At 56.1% G+C, this 17,056-nt stretch overlaps 1 protein-coding gene across 4 annotated transcripts; it reads left to right on the forward strand.

Moving 5' to 3' along the window:
* Positions 1-234: 234 nt before the first annotated feature.
* On the forward strand, positions 235-8,270 carry ALOX15B (arachidonate 15-lipoxygenase type B). Of its 4 annotated transcripts, none has more exons than XM_045570177.1 (14): positions 235-453; positions 545-767; positions 1,056-1,137; positions 2,661-2,783; positions 3,006-3,109; positions 4,309-4,481; positions 4,696-4,842; positions 4,941-5,144; positions 6,117-6,203; positions 6,333-6,502; positions 6,671-6,792; positions 6,890-6,990; positions 7,069-7,239; positions 7,719-8,270. In XM_045570177.1, exons 1-14 carry the CDS (start codon positions 307-309, stop codon positions 7,896-7,898), a joined length of 2,034 nt encoding a protein of 677 aa, XP_045426133.1. In that variant the 5' UTR covers positions 235-306; the 3' UTR covers positions 7,899-8,270. The 4 variants fall into 4 exon arrangements, with proteins under 4 accessions (XP_045426133.1, XP_045426134.1, XP_045426135.1 ...); XM_045570178.1 differs by having other exon boundaries at positions 6,707-6,792; XM_045570179.1 differs by lacking the exon at positions 6,117-6,203 and having other exon boundaries at positions 307-453.
* Positions 8,271-17,056: the final 8,786 nt, after the last annotated feature.

Consider the following 17,056-nt stretch of genomic DNA (forward strand, 5'->3'; position numbering starts at 1 on the left):
ACTCTGGCTCTCTGGCCTGACACCATCACTGAAAGGTCCTGTTCCCCAAACCATCAGGACTCTCAGGTCTCTCCCTGTCCCAGTGTTGCCAAAACCCCCCCCACCCCTTCCGCATCCCTCAGTTCCATGTTTCAGCCCCTTGGGCCCGCCCCTCCCTGCCCTGAATCAGGGGGAGGCGATAGGGCTCCAACCAGCGTCGCCTGCAGAGGGCCGGGGCGGGGCGGGGCGGGGCGGGGCGTGTCCCGAAGGTGAGCAGCCTGCTCCGCTGTCCTGCGCGCAGTAGACGGCCACACTCAGGCTGGTACCATGGCCGAGTTCAGGGTGAGGGTGTCCACTGGGAAGGCCTGCGGGGCTGGTACGTGGGACAAAGTGTCTATCACCATCGTGGGGACCCGGGGAGAGAGCCCGCCACTGCCCCTGGACCATCTCGGCAAGGAGTTCACTGCGGGCGCTGTGAGTGCGCGGGGAGACAGGACAAGGGGGGAGAGGTGTGTAGGGAGGGGGGAGCAGGAGGGACCGTGCTGAACCTCCCCCACCCCACTAGGAAGAGGACTTCGAGGTGACACTCCCCCAGGACGTGGGCCCGGTGCTACTGCTGCGCGTGCACAAGGCGCCCCCGGCGCTGCCCCGGCCTCTCGGGCCGCTGGCCCCGGACGCCTGGTTCTGCCGCTGGTTCCAGCTCGCGCCGCCGCGGGGCGCCCCGCTCCGCTTCCCCTGCTACCAGTGGCTGGAGGGGGCCGGCAGCCTGGTGCTGCGGGAGGGAACAGGTGCGGGGCAGCGGGCGGGCTGGGGCTGCACCTGGGGCACCGGAGGCGGCAGGGGGCTGCTGTTGGGGGGATGGGCAAGTGGCGTAGAGAGGTGAGGCGCTGTGGCCAACGGGCAGGGGGCAGAGGAGGGGGCATGGTGGGGCCGTGGGGAGGAGAAGGTGGCAGCCCGATGTGGAAGAAACTGTACTTTTGAGGGGAGGAGAGGCAGGGGATGGCAGTAGTGGAGGGGAGGGTGGCTGCGGCCGGAGATGGGGTGTCTTCTCCCCACCTATTCCCCTCCTCCCACAGCCAAGGTCCCCTGGGCAGACCACCACCCCGTGCTCCAGCAGCAGCGCCAAGAGGAGCTGCAAGCCCGGCAGGAGACGTATCAGTAAGGAGGGGGCTGCTGTTGAGGGGAGGGGTGGCCAAGGGATGAGGGGCAGCTTGGGTGCAGCTGGCCATGGCAGCTCCTGCCTCCACCTCTCTTAGCAAAGAGTCCTCCTGGGACCAGCTGCATCATTATCACCCAGGAACGCGTTAGAAATGCAAATTCTCAGACCCCTTCAAACCTACTAAATCAGACATGGAAGGTGGGGAGCAGCACTTTTTGTTTTAACAAGCCGTCCAGACGGCTCTGGTGCCCACTAAAGTTGGAAAACCGCTGCTCTAAATGCCTTACCCTTGCTGGTGTCTTCCTTGCCACGGGGCTTTTTCACACATCATTGTTGTATCTTCTGGGAAATACGGGCAGAATCAGAAATACCACCACTCGCGCCCCAGGAAACTCAGCCTCCAGGGTGGGCAACGGGTGAGATGGGGGGCTCTTTCTCTGCTCTGGGCTCAGCACTGGAGGTACAGGGGTGACCTGGGCCTTGGAGGCCGCCCTGGCAGAGGGTGGAGGCTGCAAAGGAGCTGGGGCCCCCGGGAGGGTTCCCTCAGCACAAAGCTGGGAAGTGCACTCAGGCACAGATTTTAAAAAGATCTCTCTGGCCAGTTCGACTGCTGTCTAAAGCCTGAGCTGCAGCCTTCTGCTCTTGGTCTCTGGGGACACAGGAGCCACAAGCTGATTTGGTTCCTAGTGCTTCTACATATGTCATGAATTCCACCCCCAGCAAAACCATTACACCAAATCTGCCAGCAACAGCTCCAGGAAAGGGAATAGATATTGAGATCTGCTGTGGCCATGGAGACCCAGGGCCCTGCCAAAAAGAGCTGTGAGATCTTAAGCAAGTCATTCAATCTCTTTGATTCTTATTTTCTTCTGCAAAAGAAACGATGAGTACCAATCTCATTTGGGTTATTAGAAGAACAAAAGAGAAAATGGTTAAGAATGCAGCTAGTCAACTGCACAGCCCCATACAAATGGGTGCTGTTACTGTTGGTGACGTCCCTCGGTTAACTCTGCTGCAACTCTCTAGGCACTCTGTACTTCAAGTGACGTCTCAGATCCATGGCATCAGCAACGCCTGGGGCCTTGTTAGAAATCAGAATCTGCATTTTACCAAATTTTCTTGGTACACACATTAAAGTCTGAGAAGCAGGGTTTGGCCACCACCTGGTGGCAGTGTTCTTTAATTGCAAATTGCTCTTTGAAACCCAAAATCAATTGTTGAATGCACCAAAGAATGAGTGAGGAAAGGACCGCTTGTGGGGAGAGGGGTCTTCAGTTTGCAGGGGCATGATTTTTCCATTTCATCCAAAGGTCTCGGGCTGTGTTGCTTGTTTGATAATAAGGTTTAGAGATGCCTCAGGCCAGGGCAGAGTAAACTGCTGTGGCTCCCCTAAGCTGCAGAGGCTGAAGTGCCTCTCCATGACATGCCTACCAAGGCCCCCAAGGAGCCTGCCACTCCCTCTGTCCTAGTCCAGGGGCTCCCTGAGGCCTCGTGCTCACCACCTTCCTGCTCTGTCCCCCAGATGGAAGACTTACATCCCAGGATGGCCTCACTGCCTCGATGAGGTGACCGTCAAAGACCTGGACCTCAACATCAAATACTCCACGGCCAAGAACACCAACTTTTACCTACAAGGATTCTCTGCGTGAGGATGCCTGCCCTGTCCTGCCCCTGGGTCTCAGATGCCCTACGACCCCTGCTCCCCCCGCCCCTTGGTGATATGCGTCACACAGCCTGACCGGGGATGTAGCCTCTTGCCACTACCTATTCCCACAGGGCAGTGGCCACCTTAGGGGAAGTGACTACCTCAGGTCCCAGAGGCTGGTTCAAGATCCCGCCCGTCTCCCATCCCTCATATCCCTGGCAGGTTCACAGAGCTGAAAATCAAGGGGCTGCTGGACCGCAAGGGGCTCTGGAGGAGTCTGAAGGAGATGAGAAGAATCTTCAACTTCCGGACGACCCCAGCAGCCGGTGAGCAGCTTGGGCCAGGGCTCCCAACCTCTTCTCTGGGGCATCAGCTACCATGGCTGTCAAGAATCTCAGAAAACTGAGCTCCACTTCACTGTGGGACCCTGGGCAGGCCCTGTCCCTTGCTAGACCTTACTTCTTCCACAGAGACAAAAGAGAATATGGACTGAGGGGATTCCTGACCTTCTAGTGCCTTCTAACCCAGCAGACATTTGTTGAGCTACTACACATCAGACATGGGGTTAGGGGGTGTGGATGCAGTTCTTGTACTCACAGGGCCTACAGCTGAGCAGGCCCTTGGCTATTAGGCTGAAATAATTCATTTCACTTGTGAAACATGCTCATTGGTTCCAGTGAATGTGTAAAGGGGGGACTTGCTCTAGTCTGGGGGTGGCAAATGCTGAGACCTTAGAGTTGAGCAGGCATTAACAGTGCCAAGGATGGGGTCTGGGGCAGAGAGGGTTCCAGACTTAGGGGACAGCAAATGTGAAGGCCCTGAAGACAGAAGGCTGAGACGCCTTTCGAGGACGTAGGAGAGGTGCACGGGGCCCGGATGGTGCAGGACTGTGTGGGCCACGGCAGGACTTGGGCCCTTCCTCAGTGCAGGGCAAGGCTGTTGACTGGTTGCCAGCTGGGGAATGACATGGTGATCTGCTCTGCGGAGTGCGTTGTTGGGGGCAAGAGTGGAAGCAGAAGGATCAGCCATGAGGCTCTGGCTGTGGTCAGCAGAGGATGGCGGCCTCAACAAGGCAGTGCCGATAGAGTGGAGTGGATGGCGGCAGGGCGGGGGGCGGGGCGGGCAGGAGGTACTCAGGGTGTAGCATCAGTAGGATTTGGTGGGGCACGGGGAGCTGCCAAGAGAGGTCCTCAGGCTCTGCCACAGGCAGCTGGGGGAATGGAGTTGCCATTCCCCAGGGTGTCAGGCAATGCGAGGAAGAGCCTACATCTGGTCTCTGACACGTTGCATTTGAGGCTGGTGAGTCATCCAGGGGGAATGTCAGGTAGACGGTGGGCCCGTGGGCCAGGGGCTAAGAGGTGCTGTTTGGTAAAAGGGCAGTGACTGAAGCCAAGGGGCCAGAGGAGGTCACCCTGAAAAAGGCATAGGGTGCCCATGAGGGACCCAGGAGGAAACCACTGTGAATGTCAGGCTGAGACCTGCGGGACCTGGGTGACTCAGTCCCCACATGCCCCACCCCTTGCAGAGTACGTGTCTGAGCACTGGCAGGAAGACGCCTTCTTTGCCTCCCAGTTCCTGAATGGCCTCAACCCTGTCCTGATCCACCGCTGCCGTTACCTCCCAAAGAACTTCCCGGTCACTGATGCCATGGTGGCCCCAGTGCTGGGCCCTGGGACCAGTCTGCAGGCTGAGCTGGAGGTGAGGGGCACAGGGGTCCAGGCCATCTCAGTGCCTTCAGGCCCATCCCCTACTGGAGAGGAGAGGGCGGGGCACACCCACATTTGTTAGGGACCCACTGTGTGCTGTGTACCAAGCCCACTCCTCTCCCAGCCCTGAATCCTCTCCCTTCCACCACACCCTTGTCCTTTAGAAAGTCAAGTGACAGCCTCAGTTCCCCTTCTTTCTCCCGCAGAGGGGCTCGCTGTTCTTGGTGGATCACGGTATCCTGTCTGGCATCAAAACCAATGTCGTTAATGGGCGGCCTCAGTTCTCCGCAGCCCCGATGACCCTGCTGTACCAGCGCCCAGGGTGTGGGTCCCTGCTGCCCCTCGCCATCCAGGTCTGTGGCTGGGCAGAGGCAGGGTGGCAGGGGGAGGGTCTGAGTGAATGGCTGGCAGACACTCATGGCTACCTGTCTCCCCTGCTGCCTCCCCCCAGCTCAGCCAGACTCCTGGGCCCAACAGCCCCATCTTCCTGCCCAGCGATGACAAGTGGGACTGGCTTTTGGCCAAGACCTGGGTGCGCAACGCCGAGTTCTCCTTCCACGAGGCCCTCACGCACCTGCTGCACTCGCACCTGCTGCCTGAGGTCTTCACCCTGGCTACGCTGCGCCAGCTGCCCCACTGCCACCCACTCTTCAAGGTCAGTGGCTTGGCAAGGTGGCCCAGACTGTGCCCAAGCTGCAGGTCCCTGCACCTTGGCCTGCCTTCAGCCTGTTCTAAGCAGCCTTTGCTGGGCTGGTCCCACCCTTCCCGGCTGGGAGGCAGAGCCCCCACCCGCTTCGGCAGCGTCTCCCTGCACAACTCCCCCGGGAGCCTGCTTTCTGCCAGGCCCTGGGGCACATCCTGTGCCCAGAGAGCACCTTCTTAAGGGAGGCCAGACAGGATGAACAGCCATCATAGAAGCCCACATCCTAGAAAAGGAGAGACCTGAAGCTGGCAGATGTCAAAGTGTGAACATGGCTTTGAGAGACCAACAGATTTTCTGCACAGAGTTCCAGGGGTGAGGGAGCCCTGGGAGGGGACCCATGGGCTTTGGGAAGGGCTTTGCAGGTCCCACGGCCCTGCTAAGCCTTCAGATGGCACAGATTCATGTCTCCCCAGAGATCTGAGGTGCCTACTCTGTGCAGGACAGGGTCTCCCCTCCCGGGGGCTGCTCAGAGTCTCTGACTCCTGGTCCCAGACTCAGGCCCTGCTCTCTGCTCTCCAGTCCTGGCTGATTCTTTCCAACCCTCTGTAGCTCCCAGGGCCTGGCACCCAGAGGTGGACTCTGGGGACGGTTCCACATTGCCAGGCCCACGGGCCCTGGTTTCCGTGGTGCTTTCCCAGGGTTAGGAAACCACAAGATGTCAGAGCCTCACAGTGCTCACCCCCGTCAGCCCCTTCACTGGACAAAATGACCTGCTGCCCAGAGAGAGAAAGCTGCATGCCTGGGGTCACAGAGCAAGATGCTGGTGGAGCCCAGCTCCTGGAGTGCTGCCCCTGTCCAGGCTGCCCCTCTTGTCCCTGTTGTCTTTTCTTTAGTGACTTACAGGGCTGGTGCCTCTGGGGGAAGGTCTGGGGCCAGAAAGACCCAGGCCCGCCCCCCCAGCTCTGCCATGCCTGCCCCACACAGCTGCTGGTCCCGCACACACGGTACACCCTGCACATCAACACACTCGCCCGCGAGCTGCTCATCTCACCCGGGCAGGTGGTGGACAGGGTAAGAGCTGCCGTGGGGAGGCAGTGGGTGGGCCATTCCTTCAGTTTGAAGACTCTGGGGTCCCCCACACCAGTGCTACCTCCTGCTTCTGGAGTGAGGTCTCCAGTACCCACACGTCCTGTCTCCCAGTCCACAGGCCTTGGCATTGGAGGCTTCTCTGAGTTGATACAGAGGAACATGGAGCAGCTGAACTATTCTGTCCTTTGTCTGCCCGAGGATATCCAGACCCGAGGAGTTGAAGACATCCCGGGCTACTACTACCGGGATGACGGGATGCAGATCTGGGGTGCAGTGGAGTGGTGAGGGGGCTGTCCCCAGAGGGCCCAGGGCTTGTTGGGGAGGCAGGAAGCCTGCAAAGGAGAGGAGGGTCCAGGGAGGCTCACGACAACAAGGAGGGCCGGACGTTCACGGCCCTGGGCAGGGGCACTCCTCAGAGAGCTGGGACCGAACCTGGGTGAACCTTGCAGCTTTGTCTCTGAAATGATTGGCATCTACTACCCGAGTGACGTGTCTGTCCGAGACGACAGAGAGCTCCAGGCCTGGGTGAGGGAGATCTTCTCTGAGGGCTTCCTAAGCCGGGAGAGCTCAGGTAGGGGAAGCTCAGCCCTTGGGGTCCACCCTCAGGCCTCTGCAGCCTGGTCCTCAGGTCCCTGGTAGCCCTGTCCCCAACCCAGCTCTCCCCACAGGTATGCCCTCCTCACTGGAGACCCGGGAAGCCCTGGTGCAGTATGTCACCATGGTGATATTCACCTGCTCAGCCAAGCACGCTGCTGTCAGTGCAGGGCAGGTGAGGAGAGGTCAGTGCTGGGGTGAGGGGTGGAGGTGGCCTGGCTCCTTGGCCTCATTCTGCCCTCTCGGCCTTCAGTTTGACTCCTGTGCTTGGATGCCCAACCTGCCACCCACGATGCAACTGCCACCACCCACCTCCAAAGGCCAGGCAAGGCCTGAGGGCTTCATAGCCACACTCCCACCAGTCAATGCCACATGTGATGTTGTCATTGCCCTCTGGTTGCTAAGCAAGGAGCCTGGAGACCGAGTGAGTTTGGGGCTGGGACGCAGGGCAGGCCAGTTGGGCTAAGTGAGGGTGTATTGTTTACCCTCCTGGCCCAGACCTGACCCTGCCATCAAGTGCCTGGGACCCTTCACCGCATTGGACCTTCCAATAGGACATGAGCCTTGGACATGTCACAGTGAGGGTCAAATGGCCAAACAAGATGATGCAGAGAGTCCCCCTTAGCTACAAAGACAATGTGTGACTGTGCTCCTTTGAAATTCTAAATTGAGCTTTTATTCCCCAAGAGCTTCCTATACAGATAGAGAATCACTTGGAGAGGCCCTGTTTGAGGGGAGGGGCATGAAACAGGCCCAGTTGGGGATTGCTTCAGGTCCCCCAGGGCAGGGGCTGGGGCTGGGGCCAGCTAAGGCAAGTCATAGCTGCTCAGAGGATGGGGACAGGGAATCTGGCATGCGAGACCTCAGAGGGGCCCCTCACCTAGCTTTGTGGTTGGTCCCCAGAGGCCCCTGGGCACCTACCCAGATGAGCACTTCACGGAGGAGGCCCCGCGGCGGAGCATCGCCGCCTTCCAGAGCCGCCTGGCCCAGATCTCGAGGGGCATCCGGGAGCGGAACCGGGGCCTGGCGCTGCCCTACACCTACCTGGACCCTCCCCTCATCGAGAACAGCGTCTCCATCTAAATCCTGGGACAACACGGCCCATGTGACACACATCCCTTGACCACATCGCTCTAGGCTAACCGGCACCCAGAGAAAAGGACCCCCCAGAAAAACAGGCCTCCATGTGCCTCTCCTGGGACAACCAGGCCCCACATACCTCACCCCCTCGCACACACAAAAAAACAGAAAAACAAAATCAAAACAGAGAAATAGCAACCCCACTGAGAATAGAATCTCAGGACAGCACCACCAAGCCTTTTGGAGACTCCAAGCCTCAAAGTGCCTGCACAGCCCCCTTAAGGGTTTTGCTAGTTGGTCTTGCTTTTCGTTCCATTACCATGGGGGGAGCCGTGTGCCCCTGACCACCGCTGATTGGGCCTCACGGTCTCCTTACTCAAGGGCGGCCAGCAAGAAGTGGCTCAGCCTAAAAACTGCCCAAGACGTTGATGGTGACCTACTGTCCCAGCTTTAAAATGAACAAAACACTGAAAAAGCATCACTGGAAGCCAGACAGAAGGAGGAGGACCTACTTCCTGGGCCAATGCCAACAGTGCCCACGTATGCTTTCTTAAATCTTCCCTCAAAGTATAATATACAAAATATAATTGTATATTATAAAGCAGGTTCCACTTCCAGAGAATTAGAAAATATTATTACAGCCAGGCATGGTGGCTTATGCCTGTAATCCTAGCACTCTGGGAGGCCAAGGCGGGAGGATAGCTCAAGGTCAGGAGTTCGAGACCAGCCTGAGCAAGAATGAGACCCTGTCTATACTAAAAACAGAAAGAAATTGGCAGGGCAACTAAGATGGAAAAAATTAGCCAGGCGTGGTGGTGCATGTCTGTAGTACCAGCTACTCGGGACTGAGGCAGGAGGATTGGCTGAGTCTAGGAGTTTGAGGTTGCTGTGAGCTCTGCTGACACCACTGCACTCTAGCCAGGGTGACAGAGTGAGACTCCATCTCAAGGGGAAAAAAAGAAAACATTATCACATCACTAATCATATCTTGCCTGCTAGATTCCACCTTCAGTGGTGGAATTCCAACATTTCATACACATTCTTTATTTCTGTTTTTCTTCTGGCTCAGATTCAGTGAGAATCGATTAAAGTTAAAAAATGTGTCCTTTGGAATTCACCTAATGATGTCTATCTCTGTCTCATATTGCAGGTCTGAGTACTTTGGCTTTTCAATTTCACTAATTTTTATAAAACAATGTGGACAAAATGCAGTATAGATACAATCACTGCATAAATACAACCATTAAAATAAATGGGACAGTATTTCAGAAAGGGCAGGCTTGCCTCGCAGGCAGCACATGAACTACTCGTTCCTCATTGAGATTCAGCGTACCAAGAGTGATTTAGACATGTGTATATGTTAAACTTCTTTGTTTTCAATCAATAGAAAACAATTCCCACTAACTTAAGCAATAAAGGAGTGTTTGGAAAAGAAACTGAGTGCCCGGAGGAATTAAAGAGTTAACCCATGCAGTCTCAGGAAAGATCAGAAACCCAGGAAGCTCCAGGCAACTGGGGCACAAGAACCAATAGACTGTCCCCAGGCACTGCCGTGAGAATAATAAGGCTCCTACCATTTTTTTTTTCCTTGAATGATTTGCTTCCATGTTCAAACTCCATGAGGGAGAGTCTGTTTACTTAGAGTGGCAGACACCACTGGTCGCTGTAGGAGTCTGTGCTCTCCAAATACTTCATATAGTTCCTAGCATTTCTCAGCCATGTGACTAATTCTAGCCAAAGACCTGTGAAAGGAGTGATGTATGTCCCTTCCAAGATGAGGCAGTTAAGAGCTGGTGAGCCCTGCTGTGAAGCTACCTTGGAGGCATATTCGACGTGACATGAGTCCCATCCTGACTTCTATCACAGGACTGTAAGCTCAGGAGGACAGGGTCACAGCTGCCCACCACAGTTGCATGGCACACTGCAGGTGTTTGGTAAGTTCGTGCTGAATGGAGGAATTAATACACAAATAATTCCTAAAACCCTGTGGTGCCCTTTTTCATTTACCTATGTGTACCCAACTAGACCATGAGCTTCTTTTTTTTTTTTTTTTTTTTTTTGAGACAGAGTCTCACTGTGTTGCCCGGGCTAGAGTGGCATGGTGTCAGCCTTGCTCACGGCAATCTCAAACTTCTGGGCTCAAGTGATCCTCCTGCTTCAGCCTCCCGAGTAGCTGGGACTACAAGCATGTGCCACCATGCCTGGCTAATTTTTCTATATATATATTTTAGCGGTCCATATAATTTCTTTCTATTTTTAGTAGAGACAGGGTCTCGCTCTTGCTCAGGCTGGTCTCAGACTCCTGAGCTCAAACGATCTGCCCGCCTCGGCCTCCCAGAGTGTTAGGATTACAGGCATGAGCCACCACGCCCGGCCTAGACCATGAGTTTCTTGAAGGCAGGAGCTGGGTCCCATTCAACTTGATCTACCTGGCACCTGGCACTGCGCTGACACATGAGACAGATCCAACAAGTGTTTGCTTAATGTTGGGTGATGGGAAGAATGATTGGATGGATGGGTGGACGGATGCACGCATGCAGCAGTGGATGAACCAGTGAGTTGGAGGGCAGTTGTGCCCCAGTCAATAAACTGGTGTTGGTTTCAATGCATGTCTTTTGGGATCAACTATTATCTCCTGGAGAAACTGGAGATTCCCAGGCAGCTCAGCAGTGAAATTCCCAGCAATTAGTCCCTAACCACCTTTGCTATCCACCTAACCACCTCCACTGTGCGGGCTCTATGAACTTGTGAGCCCTCTGAGCTCCCTGTCCTACTCCTCTCTCTCTCTCTCTCTCTCTCTCTCTCTCTCTTTCTCACACACACACACAGACACACACACACACACACACACACACACACACAAATCCTAGTCCTTGGCTCTTGGCTGACCAGCCATGAGAAGAGAAAGTTGTTACAGGTAATGTTCACCTCTAGGAGATGTCCAGTTAACTCCCCTAGTTGGTGGTCCCCTTGCACTAGGGTGGGGACTTCTTCATGGACAATGAGGCATTGGGCATCCAGGCCCCAAAGTCATGGTGTGGAGACCCCCTGTCCTAGTTGGATCAGCCAGTCAGAGGGGAAGGACCAGCTCTGTCTTCATCATCTCTGATCCCACCTCTACTATCCCAGGTCTTGCAGTTGGGAAATGAGGGGATCAACAAAAGAGAAGAGAGAAAGGAGGAGAGAGTGGAAAGTCCTAAAAGTGGTGCAGGAGCCAGCTTACTCTCTGCCCTATATTCCAGGACTGGGTGGAGGAGGAAAAGAGTGTGAGTATGTAGTAGCAAAAGGAATAAAAAATGGCCAGGTGCGGTGGCTCACATGTGTAATCCCAACAATTTGGGAGGCTGAGGCAGGAGGATTGCTTGAGGCCAGGAGTTTGAAACCAGCCTGGGCAATATATTGAGACCCCATCTCTACAAAAATATTTTAAAATTAGCTGGGCATGGTGGCATGTGCCTGTAGTCCCAGCTGCTCTGGAGGTGATGACACCACTCTATCTTAGGTGACAGAACAATACCCTATCCCCACCTCCAGAAAAAAAAAAAAAAGGAATAGAAACAGAGATGTAAGATTCTAAGACAGCACAGAACAGGGACAATGAATTCCTGCTGCTGAAGGGTTTGATGAGACAGCATAGAAGGTCTCCAGGGTTGCCAGACATAAAAATTAAAAGCAAACAACCAACAGGAAAGACTATTTGCAATAAATGGTAAATATCCAAAATATACAAAGAGCTTCTACAAATGAATAACCCAGCCAGAAAGGGGCAACCAATATAATAGGAAATTCACAAAAAGCAGTTCATAAAATAAACCTACATGTGTAATAAACAGGTGAAAAGATTTTTAACCTTCCTAGTCATTAGGGAAGTGTATTCAGAGTTGCCAAGGGTCTGAAGCAACTGGGCCCTGGTATAACAATGTAACAGTGTAGCTTTGGAGGAAAACACTTCGGAAGCCTCAATCAAAATTTAAGAGCAATGCAAATTATTTCTGTTTACTAAAAAAGATAACCCCAAAGATTGTAGTTTATTGCCCTGTAGCACATTCACTAGTTTCATATCTAACCCAGCAATCATATCCTAGCATCATTCCTTTATTAAATTGCCCTTATAAAGACTCAGTTTCTCAATTGTTCTTGGAATCAACATCACTATCTGAGTGAATTGAATAAAATCTTTGACTTGTGTTCATTCTAATTTGCTAGAGTCATGTTTTTTAATTATTTTGAAAATTATACTTTGACAGGCTGACAGGCTGAAGGGAGGGGCCCATATGCCAACCCAGCCTGGTGCCTAGAGCCCCAGTCCCTTCTTTCCTCAGTGCTGGGTCCTCTTCCAGCCTCCTCCGGATCTTTGTGCTCCTCCCCGTCCATGCGGACCTCCCAGATGCCTTTGCTCACTACCCCTGGAGGATGGAAAGCAGACTCCCCTATCCCCATCCCCACTCTCACCGACCTGGGAAAACGCTGAGGCCTGGGACAGAGACAGGAGACGCAGAAATGGAGAGGGGCATGCTGGCAGTGGGAGGACACGCGGTGACTCAGTATCTGACACTCAAACTGATTTACAGAACAAGCCCTCCAGGGCAGGGAGTGGACAAGGTGGAGATGCAGAGGAGGCGCCCGGTGCTCTTCGTGGGGGGCCAACCGGAGCCGTCTGGCGGAGGGGACAGGGTGTTTTCCAGAGCCAAAAGGAGACCTAGGACCCTAAGATCCAGAGAGGTGGAGACAAGCACCGACTGCAAAGCCTACAGCCAAAGGAGCTAGAGTTTGACTGCGGGGTGGAGGCGAGGGCTGCGGATCCGGTGGAAACCTCTCCGAGTCCGCCCTGCGCTCCTCCCTCTGGAGGGAGGATGCTGGGCCGGGTGCCTTTGGGTGGAGGTACCTCTCCTCTCCAGGGCTCCCGAGCCAGGCGCACACAGGTCTCCCAGCACCTCCTGCCGCCGTCCCAGCGACTCTCAGTCCCCCTCGCAGCTGAGCCGCAAGCCCCCAGCCAGCCAGCCCCTGCCTCGGCTTCTGCGGCACTGCCCGACCCCCTCGACCAAAGGCCATGGGCGAGTGCCGGGGGCGCGTGGCCACCAGCTCCTTCCTAGGCTCGAGGACCTGGGACAACGTGTCAGCGAGCCTCGTGGGACCTGCAGCTGGGCAACTTTGGGAAGAACTTCAGCCCGGGCGCGGTGAGTGCCCGCGCCGCCCGGCCTGGCCTCCTCCTTGCTGCCCCTCCACCCACATGAGCCTTCTCCCTCTGCCCACTGCCCCCAGGAGGAGGACTTCGAGGTGACGCTCCCCTAGTACTTGGGCCCGGTGCTTCTGCTGCGCGTGCACTAGGCGCCCCCGGCGCTGCCCCGCCCGCTCTGGCCGCTGGCTCCGGACGCCTGGTTCTGCCGCTGGTTCCCGCGGGGCGCCCCGCTCCGCTTCCCCTGCTGCTCAGCGGCTGGAGGGGTCCGGCAGCCTGATCTTGCGGGAGAGGGCAGGTGCGGGACTGCAGGCTGGCACAGAGCGGGTGAGGGAGGCTGGTGTGGTCGTAGGTCAGGGGAGGGCACTGGTGGGCTGGTGTAGACATAGTGGGGAAGGGTGGGGGGTGGCATGAGAACAAGGGAAGGAGGAGGTGAATGGCTGGGGAATCATCCTTAAGGGGGTGCTGGTGGAGGACCCATGGGGAAGGGAAGACTGGTTCTGACAGTGGATCAGGTAGGGATGTTGGGGAGGACAATGCTTCGCAGAGGAGGGGCTGGTGGAAGAAGAATGGAACTGAAGCGGATAGGTGGGAGGAGGCTACTGCAGCCCAATGTGGGGGGCGGGTGGTTGTGGCTGTGGCCCTTCCTTTTTCTTCCCAGAAAGAGTGGACTCTTTGGCCCCCTCTGTCCTGAGCTGTTGAGCTGGAGGTCAATGAAAGGAAGGGGGAAAACTCCAGGTGCTGAGGCAGGGTCTGCCTTGGATGGGAGGAGAGTGGGCAGGGGGAAGAAGTAAAACAGCCCCAGAGGCCAGTGGCTGCCAATGTTCCACTTCCTAGATGCCCTCCCCAGGGCTGAGGAGAGGAGGGGGAGGATGGGGTGCTAAGGGGTAGGGACAGGTCCCCCTTCACTCCTTCCATCCCCCCCCCAAGTCACCTGACAGGACAGCCATCCTCTGCTCCATGCCCAGCACCAGGCAGAGATTAAGCAGAGACAGCAGAAATACGGAGAGCAGCTCAGGGGACTTGGGGCTGTGATCCCAGGAGTGCCTGCCTCTGGCATGTGCCTGCACAGTTTTCTGGAGACAAAGGGGCTCCCTTGCTCCTGCCTTCTGAAGTCAGTTGAGCCTCAGTTCTGACCAAGAACAGCACACCTGAGTCCTGGCACACACCCTCTTGTGAGCTCCCTGTCCCACAGCACTCTGTACAATCAGGCCTAGGGACCCACATCCCCTGTTACCCTTTCCAGTCCCAGAAGGGTGGAGCTCAGCTGGCAGCAACTCATGCTCATCTCCATGTCTGCCCTTGCCCAGGTGGAGGGAGTTTCCCAGGGATAGCCCTCTGCCTGGATGCTGAACATCGCAAGGAGCTTGATCCTGACTTGTGCTACTTGGTCACCAAAGAAGTCAACCAGAAATTCCACCTCACCTTCCCAGGGAGCCTGCTGGACCCCAGCGGACCTCTCCCTCGCTGTGCCAGGGTTCCCTCCCCAGCCATGCCCTCCGTCTTTCCTTCTGCGGGAACATGGCCCTGAAGCTGCAGGGATGGCTGGACAGTCAAATGCCCTGGAGGAGATCCAGCGTGCCTTCGTCTTCCCAATTCACGAGTGTCAGGTCTGCAGTGTGAGGGAGGGGGGGTGAGGAGGCAGTGGCAGGGCCAGAGGGTCTTCAGTGGTCACCTTATGGGACTGAGAACCAGAAAGCAGAGTTGGAATGTTCTGGAAATCACAGGACTGCACTGCTGCCAGCTCCCTCCCCTGTCCTTCACAGACCCTCATTTCTGCCCTGAGAAGGCACACTTGTCACCTAGGGGGGCCGACAGGGGTGGCCTCTGTGTAGGAAAAAGGTGGTGGGGCTGAGGGACCCTAGGAGGATGCCCCCCCAAAACATGTCCTCCTCATGGTGGGCTAAGGCCCACTGTTCACCCAGCTTCTCTCACCTATCAGGGCTTTGGAAAAAGGGCCAGAAAGTAAGTTCTAACAACACTTCTTTGTCAAGGCAAGCTGGGGTCCCAAACACTTCCAGCACCAATGCTCCTGTGACCTCTGTCCTATAGCAAACCACACTCCTAAAGCTGCTCCCCCGTCAGGGCCCTGGGCCTGTGTGCTGGTCCTTCCCCTCCCCCAGCTCCATACCCACTGCTTCAAACTGTGCCCAACACTGAAAACACCTGTCCCATGAATATCCTCAGCAAATTAGGAAGAAACGTCTGAAGCAGAAAGACTTTTTCCTTTCAAAATCGTGCCCCCTTGGTTGGAGCTGAGGCACGCAGACTTGAAAGCCAACCTAGCCGGAGGACTCAGGAGCGCCCACTCTCCTGTCCCCAAGGCCCTCGGGGCGCACCCTGGGTTCAAACTACACATGGTGAACCCTTGGTTCAAAAACCTAAGCACCAGCGCCATGCCCCAAAGTGGTGCAAACTCTTTTTGAATGATTACTCTAGTTTAACAAATTATCCAGACTGTCAAAAGACAAAGGAGCAGCAGAATGGGACATGGGACCAGTGCGTTTGACAGAGAATTGGAGTGGCCAGGCTGGGACAGGCTGTGCTGGGATCCAGCACTCTTCAGTCTTCTGATGTTCTCGCGGTCTGTTCTCATCCTAGGTGTGGTCTTGGTGTGCACCACAGGGCACCTTAGGCCTCCCCCAAAATGGGTGGTTCACACGACTCCTCAGGCAGAACCCAAATCTCCAATCCCTTGTTTTCTGGAAAACACTCAGAAAATAGTCATCCAGCTAGTCAGAGTAGGGACTAGGGAGCCCGGCCCACCCACCAGCATCAGGAAGGGACCATGCTGGGAAGCTGGAGGTGGGTCTGAGAGCGGTGGCAGTGCTGGAGGCAGGGGACCAAGGTGACCCTCCCCTCACTCACCCCCTGCAGAGTACGTGTGTGAACATTAGCAGAGGATGCCTTCTTTGCCTCCCAGTTCTTGAATGGCCTCAACCCCATCCTGATCTGCCACTGTCGCTGCCTAACAAAGAACTTTCCAGGTCACTGACGTCATGGTGGCCCCAGTGCTGGGCCCTGGGACCAGTCTGCAGGCTGAGCTGGAGGTGAGGGGCCTAGAGATCCAGCCTCCCTTCCCTGCCCTCTGGTGCCCGTAGGAACCCACATGCCCAGGCTCCTAGTCCCCCCGCCCCTCAGCCGCAGACCCTGTCCTTCCCACCCAGCCCTGGCTGTCCTTCCCCTCGGGCTCCTCTGTCAAGCTGCTCATCCTCAGCTTGCTCAGCTCAGCCATTTCTGTGAGTCATTACCTCCTGCTCATCCCTGGAGGGAGGGGAGTGGCTCTGAGAGGGCTGAAGGGGGCAGGGCTGAGTGGGGACTGCCCTCTACTGGTCCTTGCTAGGCTCTGTGCATTGACAGGGCCCCCCCTCCAGCTCAGAAACCATGGTGATGAGTTGTCATGGTTACTGAGAATGCCCTGCAGCTGGTCCACTGAGTGATCCCCAAAGCTGCCACTCTCTCCTCTCTGGGCTACTGGGACAAGACATACCCCAACCCCGGAAAAGTGCCTTCTGCATTGCAAGACACTGACCCCCAGCAGGGCTCACTGCCTGTCACTGATGCTTAGGTCTGGCCACAGCAGAGGCACCTTCAATACCTGGGCGAGGATGGCGGGTGGGGGAGGTCTCTTTTCTTGGAACCAGAAGGTGGCTCTGAGCTGAAATGCCCCCCTGGCTCCAGAAAATGAGGTTCCTTTAAGTGAAATACTTTCAGGTTCAGGGTTAGTCCTCCTCCCTCCCCCAAGCTTCCCAGAACTGAGCAGGGTGGCCCACTCCCTCAGCCTTCCTCCTCTCCTCTCCTCTCCTAGAGGGGCTCTCTGCACCTGGTGGGCCATCATACTCTCAGGCCTCTGCCCCAGTGTCATTAATGGAAGGCCCCACTTCCCGGCTGCACCCTGACCCTACTGCACCAGCGCCCCAGCAGCAGCCCCTCCTACGCCTTGCCATCCCAGTGAACAAGGGAGGGCCCTGGGGGCTGGTGGGCG

The sequence above is a fragment of the Lemur catta genome, chromosome 15, assembly GCF_020740605.2.
Source record: "Lemur catta isolate mLemCat1 chromosome 15, mLemCat1.pri, whole genome shotgun sequence".
Taxonomy (NCBI): domain Eukaryota; kingdom Metazoa; phylum Chordata; class Mammalia; order Primates; family Lemuridae; genus Lemur; species Lemur catta.